The sequence below is a fragment of the Polyodon spathula genome, chromosome 10 (assembly GCF_017654505.1).
Source record: "Polyodon spathula isolate WHYD16114869_AA chromosome 10, ASM1765450v1, whole genome shotgun sequence".
Classification (NCBI taxonomy): Eukaryota; Metazoa; Chordata; class Actinopteri; order Acipenseriformes; family Polyodontidae; genus Polyodon; species Polyodon spathula.
Window position 1 is genome coordinate 1,216,605 of NC_054543.1, and position 26,907 is coordinate 1,243,511.

General features: G+C 37.5%; 1 protein-coding gene across 1 annotated transcript; it reads right to left on the minus strand.

Annotated features, from left to right (window-relative positions):
* Nucleotides 1–309: 309 nt before the first annotated feature.
* LOC121321698 (NHL repeat-containing protein 2-like) lies at nt 310–25,871 on the minus strand. The gene is made up of 11 exons (XM_041260724.1): nt 25,628–25,871; nt 23,891–24,043; nt 16,654–17,109; nt 15,595–15,716; nt 15,229–15,358; nt 8,389–8,482; nt 7,984–8,215; nt 6,280–6,402; nt 5,733–5,942; nt 5,219–5,438; nt 310–2,582 (listed from the first exon to the last, which is right to left on the minus strand). The coding sequence occupies exons 1-11, from the start codon at nt 25,791–25,793 to the stop codon at nt 2,326–2,328; spliced, it is 2,163 nt and encodes a 720-aa protein (XP_041116658.1). The 5' UTR covers nt 25,794–25,871; the 3' UTR covers nt 310–2,325.
* Between the last annotated feature and the right edge of the window lie 1,036 nt (nt 25,872–26,907).

Sequence of the window (26,907 nt, forward strand, 5' to 3'; positions counted from 1 at the left end):
TTTGTTGGGGTTACTTTAGCTGGAAAAGATCCACCAAGTCCATTAAATCGGCACAGGCACATTTTAAATTGCATATATGAAAACGGCCTCTGCAATATGTTTAAGTAATCACCTTGAAAGCAGTCTATTGGCAACACACAAAAAACTGCTGGAATGGATTTCTACTTTCTATTAAGTTTTGGATGTTTTCTACCCTCCTTTTATATAAAACTTAACCGAAGTGAAATTCTGTAATTGCGCCACAGAGGTAAAGCACTTTGTAACAACCTAATTCTGTTTGTGTGTGTAACTTAAAATAGGAGGCAAGTCTAAATGAAGAGAAATCATTTAATGGAAATATGCAACCTGTAATTAATTGGTAGTTTTAAATCTGCCAAATGACAAGAAAATAAGTTGACTTAATCACGGATTCATTGCATTAAAACATAACAATGATTGCCAATAATGTTGATTTGTTGCCCACAAGAGCCACTATACCATGTTAAAATATCTTTAACTTTCCTTCCTGAACATTTCACACCAATACCCCAACCCCTCCTAAACACTCCCCTCTCCAACAAAACAAGTTTTTAGAAAGCATTTTTAGAATTTTTGATTGTTAGTTTGTTTAAGCAAGTGTCAAGTGCAATTGATTCACATCTTTAATACATAACCTTTCCATCTGCTTAATAACACCACATGAATACAGTAATTGGGATTTTATTTTTTGTAGCTAACATTAAAACAACGCTAGTTGGTATTGCGCACATTGTAAACCGGGTGATTTATATCCACGCTATACAGAGACAGCAGTGTTAGAACAATGTGTTCCACCCCCACAGCCTGTAAACAGACTGCTCAGTGTCCATTACAATCATTGTGACATGTGCTAACCCTAACCCTAATTCAGGCCATTTCACTGCACATTGGGCCGTATTCTCAAAGTGTTTCCAACATTTTTTAATATATTAAGGGGGGAGGTGATCATGCTAATATTACAAAATGAAAAACAAAACACACTGAGAGTGCTTTAACGGACTTGAAATATAGAGCTTACTTGTTGGGTTTCAGATTTGTAAAATTATCTTTAAAGACTGGAGTAAATGCTTTGAAAATACAGCCCGTAGTCTTTCAACTGTGGGTCTTGACTTTTCACAACTATAATGTGTGAGGTTTTTTTTATTTGTAAAATGGCTTACAATAATAATACTTTATTAAACTGCATAAATACTTATAAAAAAATATGAGAAATCTGCATGTGCAAAGTCAGTGCGACTACACCCTGGCTTTCAGAAACAGCTTTGTGCTCATTCTTAACATCATGGTCAAATCACCACACACTTCAATGTGCAGCTTCAATGCATGCAATAGCAAGTCAATTAACCTCAACACCATAATCTTCAGTACATTTAATAAGCAATTCTAAAACTGCTCTTTAAAACCGCAATCTTAATATTTTGGTAAATGCAGTTATTCTTTTGAAGATAATATTTTAAAAGAAAATGAAATGACATTGGAAGTCCTCATGTAAATGAAAAAACAGTTTAAATGTTGGTATTCAAGGACTAAAACATTATGCATATTGCAGGTATAGGCACTTTTTTTTTTTTTTTTTTATCTGGACAGGGTCCTGAAACCTAAAAAAAAAAATAAATATATAAAACTTAGTATCCAATTTAACTTTTTATATATGAACGATTTCATCGTTCACATATGTAACTTTATACATAATTATGTTATACAAAAATAGTAAGACTGCAAACACTGCAGCTCCTCTATTCTGCATCCCCTTTAGATGGCACACTCTACAGGGTGCTTTCACAAAGATTTTATTCAGCTATTTAATGGCTATTTTTTTCCAGTGTTTTTATGGTTATATTAATAAAACCTTGTCTGGCTTCTTTAACAACACTATTAAAGTTAATTGCATATCCAACTTAATTTTATTACGAAATATCTGATTTAATTCAGGACTTTGTGAATGAGGCTCATAGTGTCCCAATCTCTCATTTGTGTTTTGGTTCTGATGCTGCTTTTAAATAAAAAATAAATAAATAACACACTGAAACTCTAAACCCAGCATGTTTTGAACATATTCTCCCTCCCCTTGATGCGCATGAAAATGACAGTGGTTTTAATGAAACCAGAAAGGGATGACAAATGAAAAACAGCAGCAGTGAAAACTGGTATGAAAAACACAGTCCCATAATTAAGACTAATGGCTTTGACTGGTCTGCACTGTGTGGACCATCATGATCTTGTACTTTTGTCTGTCATGCAACCGACTAGCACCTTGGTTAAAAATAGTACAAAGCACCTCAGAGACCCTGTCCAGAGCAGAAACAGTTAAAAGTGATGTCTGAACAGCACCTTGGCACTGCTAAATTGGCTAGTTTTAGCTATCTGCATAGGCTGCGTGAAGGAGACCGCCTTCATCATGCAAGCACCGTCGTCCTTGCTGCAGAAATAGAGGCACACATCGACAGAAAGCACAACGTCTGGTGTTTGTGTGCTTGCTGGGACAGTTACAGATATTACTAGCGGCCTCGAAAGGTCCACAATGTCACCGTACACACACTGGCCTTGCAGAAACCATTCACCGCCTGAAGGAAGAGAGAGAAAAAACACATTTAAAAAGTGATTATTATTATTATTATTATTATTATTATTATTATTATTATTATTAATATCTGTAGTTTTAGCTACAGTGACATTTAGGGTAGAAGTAGTACAGTGGAATTGAATTTGCATATTAAATCTTGGTTACAAAACACAAAAGCCTGATGTCCTCCATGTACATTTGCAAGTGCTAGACTGATATTCCACATCTGATTTACAAGACCACCCATGCTGTCCTGTTTACTGCTGCCTCAAATTTGACTGTTTTGCCTAATGTGTGTATTCAAGTTCCCCAGTGGCTGAAGAAAGCTGTACAGCAAGCACTCTGTCTCTGATAATGTTCTGTAGCTGGTAAAGCAAGAAACCATAAATGCTACTAAACAGGGGAATTCCCTTTCCAGACAGACAGGTGAGCCCTCAGAATGTATTAAAGATAACTTCGGAACTTTTTAATAATTACACTTCACAAATTTGGGTTTGGTAACCCATTTATAAAATGGATACAAATCATACTCAAGTCCCAGAGCTTCTGTGTGCACCAATAATAAGAATGTCTGGCTCCTTTCCACTGCAAAGAGGCACGCGACAGGGTTGTCCACTTTCTCCTCTTATTTGCCCTTAGTATAGAACCACTGGCAGAGGCAATAAGATCGTCTCAAAACAATGAGGAATACGGTGCAATGTCTGGATACCAAATAAATACGAACGAAACAGTAGCTGTACTTACTAGCAATAGGGAAAACACTCCCTTTCGAATGACTTCCTCAATTATTCGCCATCTAGGTGTTAATATAACTCCAAATTCTGATAAATTACATACGGCTAACTTCCCTACAGTATTAGGTAATACTCGAAGATATAGAACGATTGATGCCACTGCCTCTTTCATGAGCTGCTCGCATAGCTTCAGTCAAAATGAACGCCCTTCCACGTCTTTTATATCTATTCTCAATGCTTCCACTTCAAATTCCGATCAAAGCTCTAACTCGGCTTCATCAAACCGTATCCAAACTGAAAAAAAATGGTCAGTCAATTACTTCTCATTTATAATTAACCCCAATCAATAGATAGAATTAAAGACAACCCCTGTTATAATGCATACACTTAGAACTTGGCAAGGAGTGGGGCGTTCGTCTAAATTTTGTGGACATTTCTCTAGACATCCACCTATATTCCACAATCCAGGCTTTCTCCCAGCCTCCATGTCTCAGGGATTTAAGGAATGAGAAGATGAAAAGAAGCAATCTGCAGAATTTAGCATAGTTACAGTTAACTCTTACATTGTTAAAAGTTAACTCTTCTGGATATTTCCAGATCATACACTTTATAACCAAGAACGGCTTGACACAGAAAATTGCAAGAGCCTATTACTCCTATTGATGAGCTAACTGAAAGAGACAGTACTTCTAATCTGTATTACACCTTTCTTAAATGCAACCTGTAAATAGAGAGAACATCAGGATAGACTGGGTGACTGATCTGCAGAAACCAATACCAGAGGAGGTATGGGAGAATGTGTGTGGAAAATAGCCCACTCAGCCACTGACTGTAATAGAACTAGAGAGTTTCAGTTGAAATTCATTTTTTTTTTTTTTTTTTTTTTTAATTTACTTTCATAACTCCTGACAAAATAAAATAAAGAAAGCAATCCCCTCCATATGTGGACAAGTAGGCACAACGTTTCTTACTGCTCAAAAATACAGCCATTCTGGATACAGAAAATTACTTAAATCATTATTCCTCTGGACCCCCTATATTTGCTGTGGCCTCGCCCCTCCTAATACTCTAAACTTAAACACTAATAAACTGATTGGTTACCTCTTGGCTGCAGAAAGAAAATGCATAACAAAATTCTGGAAATCTGACCGAGTGCCCAACAGCCATGTGGCTGTGACTTTGTGGGGGAATTAGCCGATATGAAGAAAATTACAGCCATGCTACAAAATTGACAAGAAAATGATCTGTCGATGTGGTCACAATGTTTAGACTATTGCACTGACTGGCGAAATAACGTCAGGGCTGATATGATGGGATTCAGTCAAGTAATTACCTTGTTGTTTACTACCTGCTTGGATATGTTTTAGAACTGCGAAAAATACACTCTGCATTGTTTTGTTTGGCCCAAGCTATAATTTATACTGGATACCTATGTATATGCGATGTCATAACTTCAGAAATGTATGCGTGTTAAACAACTTCTATGCTGATCTATTGTGTTGCTCGTCATTAAAACGCAAAGTTTAAATCCACTATATTAAGAGTTAAAGATCAGTTCCACCTGCCACTGTGTAAATAAAATAATTACTATTATTTTTTAAGAAAGCAGTTATGGGGGGGAAAAAAAAAACATTCTTAAAGAAAAGGTTTCCTTTCATTCAGGGTTGCTTGTCAATCAAACAGCTGGTTATTAGTGCTATTATTTGCTGAAGATAAGATATTTGCTTATTTTAGGCTGTAACACAATACATTCTCTCATGACATTCTTTATTACATTAGATAATAAAGAAAACCTGCCGGTACACAGCGATGCGTATACAAGAGTATACACTGAGAGAAGAGCAGTGGGCTTCACAGAGAGAGTGAGAACGAAGGCTTTGAAATGTTTGCTTGGTTACTGTACCTTCTGCTGCTGCGAGAGCCCAGTAACTGGGTGCCCCTTCCGTCAGTTGTATCCCTCCTGGTAGTGTCAAGGCAATCTCAAGCTGAAGAACCTGCCCTGGGGACACTGTTACAGGGGACATCAGAACCTGGGGAGAGGTCTTGGGCAGCTTGGGGAGCTTTCTTTGAGCTGCAAACGAGCTGTCTAATTCAACAACTGCATCTTCAATGGTAACAGGAAGCTGCAAAACAAACAAAAAATAAAACAGAAATCCAAAAGCCACATGTAACTAACAGAGGTCATTTGTTGCCATCATTGTTGACCCTGGCTATACTAACTGTTATTTTTGTGATTGCTGCTTCAAACTGAAATTACAGCACTTTCTTTAAAGACCTTTGTTTTTTTAGTTGTTTTTTTTCTTCTCACATTTCTTCCTCATGAAATCAACACCTGGTCTTCCCGTTCTGCGTGCAATGCAAGGTAGAGTAATGCTTCTGCAAGTTTCAGCTTTCTTTATGAAAGAACTCTCCCTTACCACAGACACCATTTGGGTCTCTAAATCCAGAACTTTAATATGATGGTTGTTGCTGTCTGCTACATACAGAACCCTCCCATTCTCTCCAACAGCAAGCCCACCCGGCTCGTTGAAGGCAGACTCAGTGAAGGCTGGCCCCAGTGCATTGCTGGCTTCTCCAATGCCTGCTATCGTGCAACACTGTTTGGTTTTAGGTTCTACAACTTTAATCTATGAAGGAAAACAGAAGAGCAACACACATTAGCAAAGCAGATCACCAATACATTTACATGGGTCATGAGAGCAAGATAGATTTTTTTTTGTTATTATACAGAGAGCAGGAACAGCAGTAGTGCTTTACACAAATGCAGTGCTTTTAGAAAGCAGTTATGTATATAGATTTTATATAAAAGCTACGTAAAGTATATATTTATTGCAAGAGTGGTACACAATACATTTAAATGCTTCACTTGCAAGGTGTATTTTAATGTACAGTGTATAAAATGATTTGGAAATATTTATCTATGATTTAGAAATGTTTACTACCGCAGACAGATTTATTTCTCACCTTGTGGTTATAGGAGTCTGCTACATAAAGCAAACCTTTCTGCTTGTTCCAAGCTACAGCCAGTGGATGCTGTAGCTTTGCATTTATTCCTGCTCCATCCACATCGCCAAAAGCAAACAAATTCTGAAAAGAAAGAAAAAAAAAACTGGTGTCTAAATCGGACCTTTTCTATTGTTTTAATGAACTGTTTAAAATGCTGGAGTGAAGTCCTAAGGGAATTCCGTCAGTTTACAACTAGTACCACCATGTAGTCACTGTTGCAGAACAATGAACGTGTCTGTGTAGCTTTTCTATTTAATCATTATTTTTATAATTTGATTATTTAATAAGAAATACTTCAGTCCCACTACCTATAAACCTGCTTTATACATTACTTTGAAGCACAGATATTCTGTGGGAAAGTCATTTAAAAGTGGAAGAATGAGGAAGTGGCTAAGACATAATAGCAGCCTTTTGGTTGCTGTTGTCCACAGAAATGTAATTGCACGGAGCATATGGTTTTTCTACTGTGTTAATCGAAAGCCCCAATACAGAAACCCTAGATCATTGGATTGCTGCACAATTTGGATACTCATTGCAGCTGATTTGATGCAAGACATAGTGTTCGTAAACTTGGATTAAATGAATACCACTGGATCACTGCGTTGGTCACATACAGGTGTAAGCAGTTGTGCAACAGTATGTGCACATCATGACAAAACAAGGCACTTAAACTCTGTTACCTCGACTATGACCCTGCACAGCAATTTTAATCATGGAAAGCTGGCTACCAGCCATCTCTGGTAAAAGCTGAAAGGTTTTTATAGAACTGTTATCTTTTAAAAACATTCAGTACAAACTAGGCATGGGGCGTTTGTGAACAAAAACAAAGCATCCCCGTCGGCACACTGTGAGGGGAACGGCATCGCAGGTGCACCGTGAGGGGAATGGTGCTGCTGATAGAATGGTTTGCAAGCATCAAGTAAAATGGATATGTGAAGAAATAAGCAGAGATTATAAGCAAATAAGTATGCACTACAGTGGATATATAAAACAAATTCCACAATGGGATGCTTAATTACAAGAAAATGTGCGTCTGTGTGTATTTATAGCCTAATCTCCAATGGAAATTTTAATTACAGGCACTTAAACACCTTATTTAAATTAAGATACTGTTTTTCTGTTTTTTTTTTGTTCTTTTCTTCCCCAGATGAGACATTTTGTAATGCCTACTGCTGTAAACATACTTAAACAAATAACAACAACAATAACAACAACAATAATAATAATAATAATAATAATAATAATAATAATAATAATAATAATAATAATAATAATAATAATAATAATAATAATCCAGTATTAGTTTAATGAATGCTGTGCAATTACAATTAAATCTTGATGACTGCAAATGCTTTGCCATTAGTCTGCAAAAAGAAAATGTAGTGCCAGGGTTATGATAAAAGGTTTGCCTAGGAATCATATACAAATGGCCGAGATACTGTCTTCATAATTTGTACACTTTTTTTTGCATTAGAGATTCCATTAACCCTTGCTTCATGCCTCTGAGGATGCTTTGTTCTCAATAAATAAATAAATCAGTAGATGGATGAACCAACCTTCGCATTGTCCAGTAGTAGTGAAAGAAACGCAGCCATAAAACGTTTCAGCAAGTCTAACCATTGTCAAATCCCATCAGTATTAACAGAATTGAGTTCATATTACCAGCGGATCTCTCTCTCCCCCTACAAGATGCTTCACTGCTCCATCCTTCAGAGACACTGTCCGCACAGTGCTGCTCTCAGAGTCCGCTATGAACACACAGCTCCAGGGCTCTTCTGGGGCTAGGGACAGGCCGGAGGGCTGAGCAAAGCCTGCTTTATGAGGATAGGAATTGTTGCGATTTTCTTCATTCCCACTGCCTGCAAACCGAATGCAGGTCCCTTTCTTTGCCATACTGGAAAGCAAATAAAGATTATATTATATATATATATATATAGTTGCTATTACTTGTAGAAAACAGTTTGTATATCATTTAAGTCAATGCAAGATTTGAATAACCTGCTTTTCAAAAGCATGTTACACTGAAGATCAGGTTAACTGTATGACTGTATAAGCGTCTCTTCTCACCTTCCTTTTGGAAGGCTTCCATCTTCAAGGAACAGAGCCCAGATCTGATGAGTACCAGCCATTGCAATCCACAGAACATTGTCCTCATTACCGCCTGCAATTTAATTGGATGTTAACAGCATGTCAGAAAGGGCCAGGGCACAGTGAGGCTGTGTGTACTGCACACTAGCAATTCAGATTTAAGACGTGATTAAACCAGATGCTAAGGACTCTCAAGATGTTCACTGCATTGTAATAAACACCTTTTTTTGTTCCTCTTATGCTTTATAGTAAAGTCGTCTTCCTTCGGTATGAATCCATAAAAGGAAGAAATATTATTAATACATTGTCATCGTTTAAATGTAACATGAACCCCATGTATTACATATACAATTGGGCTACTTAGGTTCAAACTTTTAAATAAAATGTGAATTGCTTGCACACTAGTCTTTCAAAAACAAGGTAAAGTGTTCAAAAGATAAATTTATATTGGAAAAACAAACAAATCATGTCTTTGCTTCAAATATACAAAGAAAAAGGAAGGTCATATTTTTTATTTGTGGGGACAAAAATAAAGAGATACAGCTAACCTAATCTAACCAGTCTGGTTTAAAATAGAGGGGGTACAACATTTTAAAGCAGCTTTTAACGAATTCACACTGAACATGCAACTCCACCTACAGATCAAGAGAATTCAAACAAAAACACAAATGTTGTTTCACTGCAAGGCACGGTTAATTTAATTGCATCTGCTCACCCTTATGAGGAAACTAGTTTTGAGTTTTAAAACATGTTTTTTTTGTGGTAAAATAAATACATTAAATTGCGGTAAACAGCTGCTTTTTAAAATAACCTTTTTAGAACACACAAATATATATTTAACATTTAATGCACCAACAGTGCTTTTCTTTCAATAGACATTTTAACTGGAAGCTGCCATGACTCCTATCTGCAACAGTAATGCTTACATAGAACAAGCTGGATACAAATGTCAGTACAGAAAAAATGATCATTTCTTTCTTTTTAAACTGACGACAGGGGGCACAAATCAAAGAGCGTGCATGATAATAATAAAAAAATAGAACTGTATTCCTTTATTAAGAGTCCAATAAACTCTCAGCTTACCTGTTCCCTATAAAATTAAAGTTTTTAAAGAGTTGGTGATGTGCAAACACCCACTATTCTGAGAAAATAGCAAGAACCAGATGTCCTGAGAAACTGTTATTCAAACAGATCTATATAACATGAACATGTTTAAATGAACATGAAATGTAGCCATGGGTGTTTCACCTAATGTGAAATACATGTGAAGATTCATCTGGTGTTCCTAGCACTGAAATTTAACCTCCCAAAGATATTAAATTTAAATATATATATTTTTAACTTCGCACTGTAGTAAATGCTTTTGGAAGGGATAGACATATTGGACCATATTCACAGAGGCTTCAATTTAACCACTATATTAGAGGGCTACATTCACTTCACTTGAATATTTTTCCAGAAAGAGAAAACCCATAATGATAATTTTTCTTCTACTGTGCAAGAAACACAGCCCCAGCAATACTCTCACTTAATTAAGGTTCTGCGACTGTCAGTTTTCATAGGAATTGTAAACTGCCTGTATACGTTTATGGATTTATCTTACTTACTAAAGGCCCATGTGTTCATTTAGAAAAAGCTACTGTACAACACTAGTAAAAGAATGTACTTTATAGACATCAGTTCTCATTGAGAACAATTTGAAGTCAAAATGCTTATCCTCTGAAGCTGTTAACACTTGACCCCTGATATCTGTATGTTTAAAAATAATACTTTAACCCTTTTCATCTGAATATAACTACAGGTGTGCTGTTAGTTACTAGCAGATTTAGTTTCCAGTTGTTTCTACCAATGTTGTTTCTACCAATGATTGCCCCCTGTAATTCTATTTTAATAAAACTTGCAGTCAGAACTGCATGCTCTAGGCTCCACTGGCAAGGAGATAGCTCATAATATTTTTGAAATTTGTGAGTTAGATATTTTTTTTTTTTTTAGACTCAAAGTGGTACTTCTTTTAAAATGATCATGTCAAACATGCTGCATACTGTACAAGCTGTGGAGAAACAATGTTTAATACAACTGAAGAAAAACAGACTAGCCCTAATGGGTAACAAACCAAGCTTGACAAGATCTGCATGATTGCTCTGAAACACTATCGCTGCAACTATCAAACAGCAGTGGTTCAAAGAAAGAAAGAAAAAAACAACTACTTTGCAGCCTAGTCCAATTAGTATTAATATCTCAGCTGATCTGAGAAATAGCAGAAACTCAGAAGTCACATGTGCACATTTAAACTTCAGATTAGATTACAACAGATGTTGGTCCATAACCATATTCAGTAAAGACTGTTCAGCCCAAATTACAATAGAATGCCTGCCAACCCCAGTGAAAGAAATGCAGAGGAACATGCCTCTTCTATGCCAGTCCGGTTATGGCAAGAAAAACATATTTATGTCTTGTTCAATGCCAAGAACAATAAGCAACTTGGTGTTGATTATAAGTAGAAATCCATGAATCGTTAGTTCCCAAAATCTAAGGAGTGGATTAAATAACTTGGTATGTTATTTTACATATTACTTTAGGGTCCTCAAAATGTTTACCCAACATGTTGTATTATTTTCCAGTTTGTATAGAAATGTTTTTCCTGATGCTGTAAATGCACTTGCTTGAAGTTTGCATAAAACAAATGTGCCCATGCTGCAGAAATAGCCTTTACCTCTCGTACAGCGACAGATAATTACTGCAAAATGCGTTTATACAAAAAGGCCTGAATGCATTTTACTGTGGATGAAAAATCAACATTGCACTTTAGGCTTCACTGCACTAGAGTAGAAGGAAGTATTTTTATGCTCCAAATTCTTTAGCATTAACAGTTCTTTGGTGCCAGGTAAAGTACTGTCCCCATTATAGCTTACCAGACTTTACCACTTGTATACATTGTCTCTATATAATAGATAGTCTAAATATAATTTATTATACTTATTGTACTGTATTAGCATGAACATTTAAGCAAATACATTTAGTTTGGTTTCACAGGGCCTGATTTGGAGCTAATCCTGGACAATCTAATGTTACCATAGGTAAGGAAGCCCAAGATTAGTGCTGATCGGGGTTGGTGAAACCAGTCTGACGTCTCAATGGCTGTTCATGGTTAAGAATGCGTGTTGGCAGCCACTGGTTTTGATGGTGTTAATGTGTCCTTTCTCACAGCCCTTCCCAACACATTTTGTTTTCAAAACTGCAAGTTAATAAATCATTGTTTATAAATAATTCTTACATAAAAAGGGTTGCAGTGAAATTCTGCCTGAAGCCATACATTCAATTAAAATATGTCTGCAGTAAGTAGACAAAAAGTAATATAAAAGAAACACTTCTATTAAGACTTTTGATGGGTTCAATACATTTACATCAGATATTTTAGGAAAGTAGATAGAAGCTCACAATGATAAATTAGTTTTCAACGGTCACCATGACACTCTATGGTAATGTACAAATAAAAGTGGTCTGTAATGCAGGCCAGTCATCAACTTGTTCTGCATAACATCTGTATGTGCAATTCAACTATTGGAACGATGTGTCCTATTCACAGAACTTTAAGGGAGGAGTTTATTCTCATTTTCCAAAGCACTGCTTAATCAAATAAACCGTTCTGTATGTTTATTTTTGGTTTTCAATATATGTATTCTTTAGAAGCTATTCATTGAAAAGATTAAAACAGGGAAAAGAAACAGTATAGGATGTTACAGAAAGAACTGTGTGTGTGTGTGTGTGTGTGGGGGGGGGGGGGGGGGGGGGGGGTATTAAGATGCAGTTATCAATAGCTGAAGGAACCTCTTGAGGTTGTATCGTCTTTCACTGAAGATTAGACAGTAGGAATGAGATATAAAGGAATGGAAGGTATTCTGCTGAAGATACCCTTTCACATGCGATTGAGAGAGCGCCAAATAAACAAGTCACAAAATGTACCCATGTGTATTAATAAGAAATCTGCCTAGTAGAGCTCCTTATTTCTATAATTTCATGCTGGTAATGTTAGTTCATTCAACCAAAACAAATGTGAACCCGTTTAACTCTTTCAACACTGCATACCTGTAAACAGGTCCAGAAAAGATAACTCCACATAAAATTGAGCCACACAACAAATCAAATATACCAATATGTATATTTGTGCCCAAGCATTTTCAGTGCAAGGCCCTAACCCTGATTACAGTTCCACTACTTTGGACTACCTTTTCAAATGTAATATTAGGTAGTCCAAGATGAGCGGTAATAATGAAACCAGCTGTATAACTTGTTAATTAGTTATCTTGGGTAGTCCTTCTCTGAAGTTACTTGGTCCTGAATGCAAAGTTTGAGCCAGGAAACTCTAAATGCACCTGTAAATATCATAATTTAACTGACAGCAAACCCTTGCAACCACCACCAGAAGTGAAGTGTAAACATCAAGAATGTTTGTTATCCATAAAAGAAAATTATGTAAAGATTATTAATGCACATGGACTGTTGAAAGACATTTCTTTTAATGTGTCACAGTAGAAAGCAGCAAATGTATCAGCACATTTTGGAACACCTTGTACTGAAGATTATCTTTATTAAATTACTGAGTGACCTCGTAAAATATTATTATTATTATTATTATAAAAACACACACAGCATTCCCATCTGTAAGACCTCCCTCAGTGCCTGGAGGTGGCTTGTAATCGGATTGACTTTGGAAAACCAGGGGAGATACGGTGTTGTGTAAATAAACCTGTTTCTAGTTTACAAAAGAAAATGTAACAAATTGCAGCACAGATTATAACATTCTTCCTATACATAGCAGCCACCACACCATGTGAATTTGAAATTGAACAGCTCTTATAACACTTGAAAAGGAAGATAAGGGTAAAAAGAAAAACACAGCAACCAGACTGTGCAAGCACATATTGAGACCAGATGTGTCCCAATTCCTTTTAAACGTTACATTTATTTAAGTTCTAAAATCACTATGAATGCATTCTTGTGTTCATGTCTGGGATTTATGCAGCAATCTACACAGCGTATAGAGAACCATCACCTAGCACATCCAAATGCCATCCACTTTGCAAACTTCAGCTTTGCAAGAATAGTCACAAAACATGTTACTCCTGCATGGGCTCTTAAGTTTTATTCTGCAAAGGAGGAATAAACTCAGTGCATGTAAATGTATGGGCACCGGCACTGAAAGACAGTGCTAGACAGTATATCCCATAAGCAAAGATATCTATCTTCATTGTGAGATAAGAAAGAATGGTCATTCCTCTCGCGTGGTTATAATTACACTGTGCAGAAACATATATATATTTTTAATAATCAGGGCTTGAATTTCATGTGTGTTGTGGGGGGATCAGCGATTACCCCTCCCCCGATTCTAAAATTAGATTCTAAAATCCCCCCTTACCGTGGCAAAAAAGGCACTTGAACATTAACATTAACATATATATATATATATATATATATATATATATATATATATATATATATATATATATATATATATATATATATTTATTGCCTCGTCATTCACACTGGTGTTTCTTTAAAATAAGCTGCTTTCAGGAGACCTAACAGCTGTTCATCGCTGTGAGACTCTCCATTGCTTTTGCCATTGCCCAAAGTAAAGTTTTTGCAGCAGCAGAAGAAAAAGGTGCTTTTCTTTTTAACCAGCGCTCCATTCATTTTTTTAACTCTCTTCACTCAGCCCTATTTCAGTCTGTTTTTCACAGTTTTCATTCATGTATGTTTAACTACTGTATAGTTTGTACTGCATGTAACATATCAAGTGAAAGGCTACAAAATGTCCTTTCATAGTATGTAAGTTGCTACAGGATCAGGCGTACTATGTGCTAGAGATGAGAATGTATGTTTAAAAAAAACAAAAAAAAACTTTTCCCAAAATAATCATGTTTGGTCCCTGCGTTATATATATATATAACCACAGATGGCTCAAAAAAGCAATAGAAAGCAATAGACTCAAATTGAAACCTAACCTAAGCTGTGAACTCTGTCACATGATGAGGGGCTTAGCTTCAGGTGATCGTAGTTCGGCTAGAAGTAGCGCATACACACACTGAATACGTCTTTGGGAAGTCCAGAGAACAGGTAGGTGCGCTGGCAGTCCAAAATGAATGGGGCTGACTTTAGAGATAAAGCGAAAGTCACTGCTTTGCAAAACACCTAGATAGACTTAATATCGTCTTTTTATTCAAAACTGTTTACTTACTGCAGTGTACTGCTGAGTTTCTGTAATCCTTAAAGACAGCGGCTGAGAATCACGTACGAGAGAATAAGGTCTCGCAGCACTTAAAATATCCAGCACCACTTTGTTTATTTATTTATTTTAACCAGAACTACTCAGAATGCTGCTCATAGTGCTTTCGTCACTGACACCCACTTCTCTAGAGATTTGTTATAGCGTTTCAGTCATTCTAAATTGGTTGAAAAATACAGTAGCTTAGTGACTTAAAATATCTGTGTGGTATTTTCAAGCTGTGAAAGTTTCAGATATGCGGGAGCAATTTGGAAAATGTACGATTCCAGCAATACTGAGCTGAAATTCAAGCCCTGAATAATATATATACTGAACGTAATGTGGTTTACGAGGTAGAATGCTTGTGATTGCATGCCATTAACATGAACACACAAGGGATGGAAAAAAGACTTCCACTGCATAGCAGTTTAACCACAGCCAGGTCTTCACTGTAAGGTTATATATTATTCAACAGCATTTGGGCATGGCTACCTGGATTGGATCAAAGAGATATACAAGGAGTCCAATTTCCATGATCCAGGACAGAACAATACCTGCAGTGCCCAGCGCGAGGTCCCACGGGGAGCTGATTTGCTGCTGCAGCCCCGTTGCTCCACCTTCTTTGTCCGTGCCTTGGCTTCCAATGCCAGCTACAGTGCTGACCGTTTCCTCCAATAGATCGATCTGTGTATCCAACACAGCTGTAAGCCTTGTTCAACTATTTTCAGCAAGAAGTGTATTTACAACAACAAAAATAACTATATGTGTCTTGGGGTTAAAAATAATATCATAATAATATATACAATCTACCTACAATACAGATTAACTATCAAGTGACTTAGTTTTCAAAACAAAAAGAAACATGCAAAACCCACTTATTTGTGCCTGACTGCAGTTTCACAGAGAAGACTGCACTGTACCTTTCGTATCAGGTGGTTCTCTGTATCCGCAACATAGATGGTGTTGTTCTTCATTGCTACTCCTTGAGGGGAGTGGAAAGCTGACTCTTCAAAGCTTCCATCTTTCCATCCACTTTTAGGTCCTTTAGATATAAAAGGAAATTGTTAGAACACCTGCGAGATAGAAACAATGTAATTATTATTATTATATTTTTAACATAAATCGAGTCAGTTCATAACTAGGAAAACATAACATACAGCATGCATGCATGCAGGGACTCAGTCTCAATACACTAGAGAGGGAGGAATTACTTGACTTTTTGGTCCAAGTATTCTCAGCAAGTAAAAACTTTGCAGATCTGGTTTTAAACCGGGCAAGCCAAGTTATTATTATGCCATATGCTTGGCCTAAATCTGCCATACAAGGACTGACCACAGTTATAAAGAAAGGCGAGTGTGTGAAGGAAAAAGTGCACTCAATTCCCACCTGAAGATTAAAAGCAGTGCTTAATAGGGGGGGAACTGCCAGTTTATTTTACAGAAATCTACTGAATACAGAACCTTAACTCAGCTGGTTTTAATTTCAACGTATTTTCCAAAAAATACAGAACTGAAACAGTCTTACGTGTCAAAAATGGGCTGCTGATTTAAACAAACAAAATAACCTCTCCCATTAGACTCTATAGGGCACTGACAAATCCAGTTTTTAATGGCACAAGTCATCCATGTATTGTGATAAGTTCAAGCAGTACCGCACATTCTCTGGGCCTCTGCCACCTAATCAAGCAGCTCTGTAATTTGAGAATGTTTCTACAATGTGGAAAAAGTGGAAGCCTAACATCAAATAGTGTAATAACTCCTGACTAGATGTGCCTATCCCATACTGCAATGACGTCAGTCGAAAAACAGCAAAAGAGTGAATCTACTGAATTAGACACTCCATGTAAAGTGTCTTCTAAAACATTCTTAGCTTTTATTTATCGATGCGCTTGAAAAGCAGCTAAAAGTAAATACAAACTGCAAGATAACTTTTCTTTCTGAATTTCTCTCAATTTAAGGAGATAATGAGTGCAGACTTACCTCCAATAGAGTGAAGCAGTTGTCCATTTTTCTTGACAACCAGAATCCGGTGATGCCCAGTGTCTGCGATCACCAGTCTATTTCCAGTGCTGTCTGTTGTTACTTTACTGGGAAATGACAGTATGGAGGGAGGGAGGGAGTCCCTGTACAGCTTGATTCCTATGCTGTTATTTTTCACTTTGCTTTTCCCTTTGTAGAACTTTAAGGCAGCTGCAGTAAATAAAAATAACTTATCTTTGTTCCCCTCTCCAACCAGAGAGAAGAGCATGTTTCCCCGTGGCCCCAGGATGACCAGTGTTGGCCAGCAGGACACTTCAAGCGCCTGCCAAAGCTTAGCATCAGCATCATTGACCACGGGGTGAGTAATGTTGTAACGAAGGACAGCACTTTTAATGTTCTCCAAGACCTTCTCATTCGGGAACTTAGCAGAATGAACGCCAACAACAACCAGTCCATCTAAAGAAAAAAAGTACAGTAACTTAATTATCAAGAAAGTGCTGTACAACATAACCAATGCCTGCTACTGCTATAATGTTAAGGCTGTTTCTCAAACAGTAAATGCAGTTTGCATCTTCTGTACATGGTGTCCATAACCAGATGAGTAACTGATTGCTTAAAACAGGCATCCACAGCTTAGAGTTAATCTTTTCGTTTATCAGCCAGACTTAAAAGATTTTGCTTTAGACTAGAATAAATGTTTCTATAATAATAAAAGCATTCTCTTTTTATGTTTAATTATAAAGTGTATATTTAAATGTATTTAAAAATCAGTGCAAAAAAACCTTTGTTAACATGGCTCATAAGCTTTTAAGTTTTGGAAACTAATATAATAAAATTGAGTTTGTCAAACAGATTTAAATCACAAGTCTAATTGCTATTCTTGATTTATTAGATTTTGAGTGACAATATCTTTACAACTACACTGTGATGTTCAGGCTTAATTTATCATTGTTCATTACAAAGTTTATTTGCTGTCAACTTGCATCAGATATTTATTTAAAAAAAAAAAAAAAAAAAAAAAAAATCTAATAAGTCATGGAATGAAACAAATTGTGGCAAGCTGGCCTGAGGGGTGACATCAGACCTGAGAGAAACACACACACAGCACTGCGAGTGAAATGAAGGGAACACGCTAGTGCGTCAGTTTATTATAAATGAACAGATAAAAGACATACAAAAGTAAACGGCACAGTGGCCAAACGAACAGACAAACAAAACACTAATACAAACAAGTATCGTGCTAGTTTAAACTAGCACGTGCAGCAATTGTTTATATTTTATTTCTCTCCTCTCTCGCTCTCCCTGTTCTCCACTCACCGAACACGCAACCCAGAGTGAGGGAAGCACAGCCTCTTTTATGCAGCTGTACTGAGACTCGATTGCTACTCAATCATTCAATTGGAACCTCGGTACATCTGCACTTGAACTAAGTGAATGTGTAATCCCCGTGCCTAAATACAATTATACATTTTACATCACTTGCACTACATAACCCACACTCTGTGCACCACTACAATAAGCAGTCAACATTAACACGCCACATACAACATAAAACACAGTAATACGCACAGGGGTGGGGGCACCCCGCCACACAGATGTACACAATATTCTTTTATCCTCCTCCCGGTGAAAGGTTTCCTTCAAAGTCGACTCTCCTATATTGTCTAGATAATAAATGCAGTATTTCAAGGGCACGGAACGGAACCAGAGCAACCCAACTTAGTCCAGTGGTTACACAGTGCTGCGTTATTTACACCAAAATTAAGAAAACTCTTGTTTAACTAGGTTACCACGTATACACATGTAATCTGTTACCATATGTATCATGTATACCGGGACAATCCAGGCTTTTCAACTCGATCTTGATCCACAGTGGTTAATAGACATAAAGCTGAAGAAATTTTTTGACAGCCCCACAGTATTGTACTACTCAACATCTAGCTTCACTTATAAAGCAGCTTTAGCAGCATAACAGTATTACCTAATCACACTGGCCAGCCAAGGAAATAAGTACAGGAAACAACTGGAATACATCTAGACACAGTACATGTAAGCCATCACGTAAAGTGATTGGCTTTCATTCAAGCAGTCCCCCATCATAACGTTCTTCAACCTGGCCCATACCTGTGTGTAGCATTGTGATTAATGCATGCACATGTACCAACAGCACCATTAATGATTTCAGGAATGGACATTCTTTACTAACAGCCTGGAATTTATACAGAGCTGATTTTTTAAAACAATTTATGAACATTATACCAAGCTAAAGACTGGCGATTACAGTGTCTGAATCAAAGTTCTCTTTGAAGCATTTTAACAGCAGATACACGGCCAGCGCACAGTTCTGAAACGCGTGCATTTTCTGTTCTATTTCTTTACATTCACATTTCCTCCCGAGGTCTGAAAAGGTTCACAGTGCTGCAGAAGAGTAACGCTGTATGAAAGTGTAGTGTAATTCACAGAGCCTTGGGTGCCCTTGGAAGATCATTTATGTTGTACTCAAGTGACTGGCAAAGTATGTGCTGCATCAGTCTACTTGAACACTAAAGGCCATTTAAGTTTGATTCCAATAGAGAAGTTTGTGGGAGGAAAGAAAAAATAATTTCAAACCAGGCGAATCATTGCTTAGTAGCAAAAGACATCTCTGACTAAAGAGGTTACAATTCATTGTTTAGGCTACACTTACCTTTTAACCAAAGCAGTGCCTTAATAAGCCTACTAAACAGGTCACAATCTGAGACATTCTGCGAGTTACTGTACCTCCAGCCATTTCCATACAATAGAAAATGAAGATGGGCAACGTCTTTAGAAAGGGTTCAATGTATTCTGATATGGAAAATAGCCTCAGTGCTCAAAGTTGACATCATGTTTTAAAAACTGTGCACATTTATTTTACTTCGAAGGTCCTGTAACTCAGTTGAATGGACGCTCCAGAACACTGTCAAACCGCAATCCTCTCCGAATCAATCTTGCACTTGTGAAGCAAAACAGATTTTATTTGAAATGCAAGATTGATGGAGGCCATCGACTACTTTTGAATTTAGTTTATTTGTATTCCTCTTATACTGCGCGTCACATGTAATATATGAAAAGAATTCTGACTGTTCTTCTCGTTTCCCTTTATTAGGTAACAGAGCATGCACTTGTTTGCATTAAGATCCCAGTTCAGTTTGAAAAATAAATAGATTATTTTTTTCTTTGTGTGGGCGCTGCAGTGTTTGAACACAAAATAGCTTTTTTTACATGGAAAGCCATGCTGTTTTCCAAAACTGAGCCCATTTACCTTTCACTGAAATTTTGCAAACACACCAAGTTCACATCAGCCTAAATCTACTAGAGATAAACAATAAATACAGTCGGAAGCCAGTGATCTGACTGTACGAGGTGAATGCGACTTCAGTAAATATAGCCCTATTAGTAAGCTGCCCAGTGTGATTGATCATAAATTTGCTAATGATAGCATTTATGTCCAAGCATGGTACAACATTAATGATGTAGTTATTTGGTAACATGCAGTTATTAATATAATTAATATGTAGAGCGACTGGACAATACACTAGAAAAACTGAATTCAGAATTTAATTAAAAGTTAAAAAATTCAAAACTGTGACGGTGTATAAATTAACTGTAATATTTTTTCAGTGATTGATCTGCTTTTTAATAAGAGCCCCGCAACTTTGCAGACTGGTCTTGTGATTTGATTAAATTTAATTTTGTTATGGATTCAGTTTTCAGTCCTATTTCTCTGGTTTATATTAAATGTCAACTGTTCTTCTAAGACTTGTCATTTCTGTATTTTAGTTCCCCAGGGTTTGCATTATTTTGTGAGGTTCGGAGTCTTTTGAGGGAAACTGCAAAGTGATAGATGTATTATAATCCAAATGGCTGTAAGACCAACTACTCAATGGCAGTCTTAGGAAAAGCCATAACAGTTTGAACTGTTTTTTTTTATTCTTCCAGTTGCACCAGTATATTTGATGGACTGTGGTTAACATACAGCTAGATCAGCTGGAAATGCCAGTCTCCACAAGACTTCCCTATGTATTGTCACTTAACTACAATACATAGTTAAAACAACAAACTGCTCAAATCAGCAATGTAATTCTTTGGCTCCTCAGAATCTATTCAGGTTTTAAAAAGCATGCTTAACGACATTCCCTGCCCCAGCTGTAAATTAAAAACTAGAGCTTTTAGTGAGATGCAAAAGTTGAGCACTATGATACTGTATAAGTGAACAGTATGCACAGACTAGCACAGAATATGAAAAATAAATTTTCCAGACTGTATATGCAAAAATATAACTGCGATACACAGATGGATGTACAAGTAGATTGAAACCCTCATTATCCCTACAATCTGACACTCTCAATAGCTTATGCAAAATAATATTAATACCACATGTTTCATGACCATTGGACACACAGTTCTGCAGAACAATAAAACACTGAAGTGTGACTTGCATAGAGACGTTAACATCTTAACTTGTCTAATTACTGTCTAGTTCTTTTTCTGTCTAGTTCTTTTGTTTTCCACTACGTACCACAGCCTGACTTAGGTTCCCCTGCCAGGACACTGCTGTTGAAATTCTCAAGTGAATCAAACAGCAATTGCTAAACACAGTAGTTATGAAAGAGCGGCCACTCATCCAAACTATTTTTTCTTACGCGGTTCACCTCATATAAAGTCAGTGACTACTGTTGAACCATTTTGGTTCACTGATAATAGTAAATGCATATCTAACGGAATTTAAAACAGGCAGCTGCACATCACTTGGAATGTACAAACAGAACTGCCAAAGATAAGCATTAGAAAAGTATCAGATAAAAGAGGTTGGCTGGAATGTAATTTCAGACTGTGCTCCATTTTCACAGATGATCCCATTTAAACTAAAGATAGTCAATGACAGCTGTGACATTTTCTATTAGCATGCTGGGTTAAATTAAGCAACTGAGTAACTATCACCCAGAGGTAAAAGGGTCACTTAGATCAATAGTTCAACATATTTTGAGCTCTTGCAAGTCTACCCTTCAGATTATTGTCTATATTTTTGTTACCGTACCACTAAATTTGCTTTGATTCAAAATAAGTTTATTTATTAACTCCAGAACTACCGTTCTGTCTCTCTCTTTATCCCTTCCTCTCTAAAACCCGCAAGCAGGCAGTACACCGCCAGCTCTCTGCTTTCCTGTCTAACCACTCTCTGCTCAACTCTCTCCAATCTGGGTTCTGCTTTGCTCACTCCACTGAAACTGCTCTCCTCTCTGTCACTAACTCACTAAACTCTGCCCGTGCTGCCTCCCTCCGTCCTAATTCTCCTTGAACTCTTTGCTGCCTTTGACACTGTCGATCACTCTATTCTCCTATCCTCTCTTGCTGACCTGGGAATCTCTGGCACTGCTCTGGCCTGGTTCTCCTCCGACCTCTCCGACCGCACCTACCTGGTAACCTGGCGCGACTCAACCTCCACACCCCACCCTTTCTCAACAGGCGTCCCCCAAGGATCACTCTTGGGTGCTCTCGTTGTCTCTCTACAGCCGTTCACTGGGCCCCCTCATCACATCCTATGGTTTCTCATACCATGTCTATGCTGATGATGCTCAGATCTTCCTCTCTTCCCCCCACAATCCCCTCCTGTATCTCTACCTCTGTCTTATCTCCTCCTGGATGCACTTGCATCACCTCAAACTCAATCTCTCTAAATCTGACCTCCTTTTCTTCCCCTCCTCTGATCTATCTCTATTCCTCTGGTATCTACCATGCCAAGAACCTCAGAATAACCCTGGACCCCTGCCTCTCCTACTCCCAGCACATCTCCACTCTAGCACGCACCTATCATTTCTTCCTGAGCAACATACAAAGAATCCAACCCTTCCTCACCAACTACTCCACGCAACTCCTCGTCCAGGCCCTGGTACTCTCCCTCCTTGACTACTGCAACTCCCTCCTGGCCGGCCTCCCTGCGTCCGCTCCAGCTCATCCAGAACTCCACTGCTCGCCTGGTGTTCTCTCTGCCATGCTACTCCACTGGCTCCCGATCACTACTTGCACCCTGTTCAAGACTCTTGTACTCGCCTACCAATGCCTTGACCAGACTGTACTCGACTACCTCAAGACCCTCATCTCTCCCTACACCCCCACCCGACCTCTCCACTCCATCTGCACTAGAAGACTGGCTGTACCTCCGCTACACTCCCCTGCCTCCAGAGCCCGCTCCTTCTCCACCCTTGCTCCGCAGTAGTGGAACGACCTTCCTATGGATGTCAGGATTGCCCAGTCCCTAACCACCTTCCGGCGCCTCCCCAACTCCTGTAAAAGTCAACTCTTCCCTTCTTGACAATATAACACTCTGCCTTTAATGTGCTTATCTGCTCCCTATTTTACTGTATATAATCCTGCACTTAACCCAATCTGCAGTATCTTGTATTTCATTTGCACTCGTATCTAACCCTGGTGTAACTCTCAACACTGTTATCTGCTCTTGAACTGCCCCGATATCAAATCATGCTGTGTTTTGTATTTGCTCTTACTAGGACTGAAGTCATTGTATTTTGTATCTTGCTCTTAATTGTACTGTAATTCTTGACATGTATTTCTGTATACAACTCTAAGTCTCCCTGGGTAAGGGTGTCTTAAGAAATAAATAAGTAAATAAATTGATAAAGCTAAAGATAAATAAATACTGACAAATAACTGATGAAGCTAAAGCAAGCACTAGCCCACAGTACTGCTCGTATCATAAGTGCACTTGTGCTTTATACTGTAAGTAATATAGTCTTTCGGTTTTTCATTCGTATTACCTGTAGATTTATAACAGAAAAGATAATGTTTACGACGACTTGGCTCCCAGACTGGAACGTTCTTTTCCAGAATTTTGATGACGTCACACTATACTTATCTAGATTCTGGAAATGGAGTGGGTAGGCCAGCGGCAGTCTGGTGCGTTCCATGGGTCATAATGCAGCAAATCCAAGGGACAAACTGAATACTGACACAGAAACACACTTCCCCCTAGTGAGGCACACCACACAATTTGAGAACCCCTGTTCTAAAACAGCAAAATGTTACCATGTACACAATATATTTTAAACTAATGCATCAGTCTGGTTCAGCACATAACCTACTTTGCATCAATGGAAGCTAAAATGTACTACTAAACCACTTAAAAAGGCAGCTTTGCCTGTTCACTACCAATAAGTCATGCTATAGTTATGGAATAAAAACCTAGGAGCCTGTATACCTTTATCAGAATGCTCATGCTCCAGTTTGTGAAGGTCAGGAAGCAGGTGCATACAATTGATGCAGCAATAGGTGAAAAAATCCAGCACAACCACTTTGCCTGAAAGGTGTTTTGACAGCGACAGCGGGCTCTTGGTGTTCAACCATTCCAATCCTGAAACCACAAGAACACTGGCATCAAGGACAGTACATTGCAACCCTCCGACAACATTACTGCAGCTAAGGTCCTCAAAATCACAAGGGGAAAGTTTTCAGGTCGTCGTCGTCGACCCCCCCCCCCCCATTTTACAACCCTCTCCCTTTTCCAATGTAAGCACTTTCCTGCAGTCTCTAGACAAAAGTAAGAAAAGTGTTTACTTAATGAAGCAATATGTCTTGTTTGAAGGATGAATTGTGAACTGTAACAGAGTAAAACTTGTTGAGTGGCACATGAATATAAATATGGGAGGCATTTCTCTGCCCTTTGCATACATTCAATATAGTGTATGAGAGTTACAGTCCATCAAATGATAATTGGCCTTCTGCAGTCTACGGATGGAAAGAAGACTCCTACAAAGCGGTTTTACCCATTCTAGGTTTTAAAATGCTCTTGATTAGCCCCAGTGAAAAACTACATCTCCCAGAATGCCTAGCTATCCAAGAACACTGGTGACTGGCAATCAGTTTAACTAACACACCTGTTTGTAAATTAAGAAGTCAGGCAGGTGTAAAAGAACGTGTTTTTAAAGACAGTAGATGTCTGTGGAAAGGTAAGGACCTGGATATGATGCTTGTTAAAATAAAGAATACTGACTCTGTGGGAAAAAAAAAATAATAATTCAAGGCGAGCAAGGTAGCGCTCTAAAACAGGCAGTAGGATTTAGTTTTCTTTTGGGTTGATTATTAAAAGCAGCCATGTTACCTCTGGAAAAGGGACAGCACAGAACAAACAAACATGCAGGTGCCAGGTGTTCAGAGTTATACTGAAAATAAATAAGCTTTGTCACAATTTGCAATAATCAGTTTTTTTCATTGTTAATGTATATTTGTATTACTTTTAGCAAGCAATATGACATGCTAAACTGAAATCACAAGAGCTTTTCAAAGTGTTACGTTTAAAATGTGTAAATAATAATTAACTAATTGTTGAATAATAGAATGGTATTCGCTTTTCTGTTTAATTGTTCTGTTTCGCTGACGAATCCAATTTTCGTTAAATCAGTATATCAGCACTCCCCTGCTCTTCAAAGCCACTTAAAAGATTCGTATCATTAATGAAAACGATCAAATGGTGGTGTCACAGAAATGCTTTCAGCGATAATGTTTTTTTTTTTGTGTGTGTGTCTGTAGTGTTCTCTGCTTTGCTTGGTCCCTATTCTGTTACAGAAGACTTGTGAATAAATCATTTTATTTCCACGTTTGTTTAGGTATAATGATGTACATGTTTGTTAATCAATTGTACTAGCTGCCAAAAACAGGGCCGCTTTTGCTACAAATGTACACACTGTCTCGCCGACCAACCAAAACGGAACTGACTGCACTGCACCAGTCTGGCTTCGAAAAAGTTAGAAATATGTCTCTATTTTGGTAACAATTCTTCACATAAATATGAGATGTTACCAAACGAAAAGACAGTTACTACGCACCCGTTACCAACAATTCCAGTCCCCTCATTCAACAGGTTCCCTAGCCTGCACTGTGTCTGTCTGTACCGTGTGTGTGTAGGGCTATGCTTTATACCATGTTCTCGCTACCTTACCGTCTTCAAATTCAGGTACTTTCAAGTCCTGTTCCCTGCCGTCCAGCTTTTTCAGGTACTCGTAAACGATGTTCTCTTTTTGTTCGGTGGAGACCACGTCCTGCAGGGAGTGATCCAGCTGAGTCTGAATGGGTAAGAGTGAGGAGAGGCTGCACCCAGCCGCCATGTTCACAACAACACAGTGCTTGGGTGAAATCACGTGACATTCCACTTAACTAACATCATTGTTTACATATTACAGGGTAAATCAATAATTCAGTGTTATAATAATTATATTACTACTGCTATCGAAACAACCGCTTGAATCGCTTTTTTATTTATTTCGATTTTCGGACTCGGCTACAGCTACATTTACCTTTTTTCACATATTTACGGCACTGTTTTCTATTCATAGTTGCAGATTCCATTCCCCGGTAGTACTGTAGTAAGAATTAAGGTATGTATGGGGAAGTTTTTAATCTAAATGTCTTTTCAATATTTTAAATATACAGATTAAAAAGTCCCATATGTAATTTAAATAAATAAATAAAATTAAGTTTGACGGAATATGCTTAAATGAATGTGAGAACTGTGTTACTTATTACTACTTGCGGTGTGTACAGTATGGAGTGGTTTAACTATATCTTATGTGTTAAATACATTCAGATTGTGTTTCGGTTAAGTAACTTAATACACACAATAAACAGCAGTGAACAAGGCAAAATCAAAGGGCGTTTTATTATTATTTTTTTATGTAACACAGTTAGTTTCCAGCATAAACGTACAGTGTAAAATATTGCAAGGTAATTGTACTATAGATTCATGACATTTCATAAACAACACATCAGGTTAGTATATTGTGTTCGGTGGAAACAGTAACTCAACCTACTCTAGGTTAATATGTAGTAACAAATATTAGAATCATTATACAAATAAAAAAATAAACGCGAGCAAGAAAGATGATTGTTTACTACTGTTTGGTGAAACTTTTGTTTTGAGTTTAAAAAGTAAAATGTGCATATCGTGAAGATGTAGCATGATCAGTGCTTGTCATATTTTGTAATTAAACCCAGGAATGAAGGGAGCAGTATAAAAAAACAATAACGGAAAAAAAAAAAACCTGCCATGTCAGACAAGGTCTAAGGATGACATATGGGAATACAAGCCTATAAGAAAACCCCCAGAAATAGTTGAACGCAATACTAAAAAAAATTAAGGAAAAGGCTAAACTAGATGGTAATAAAACAAGGAGGCAAAGTATAGGAAAAAAGAATTATAGACAATTAGACAAGAAAAAAAAA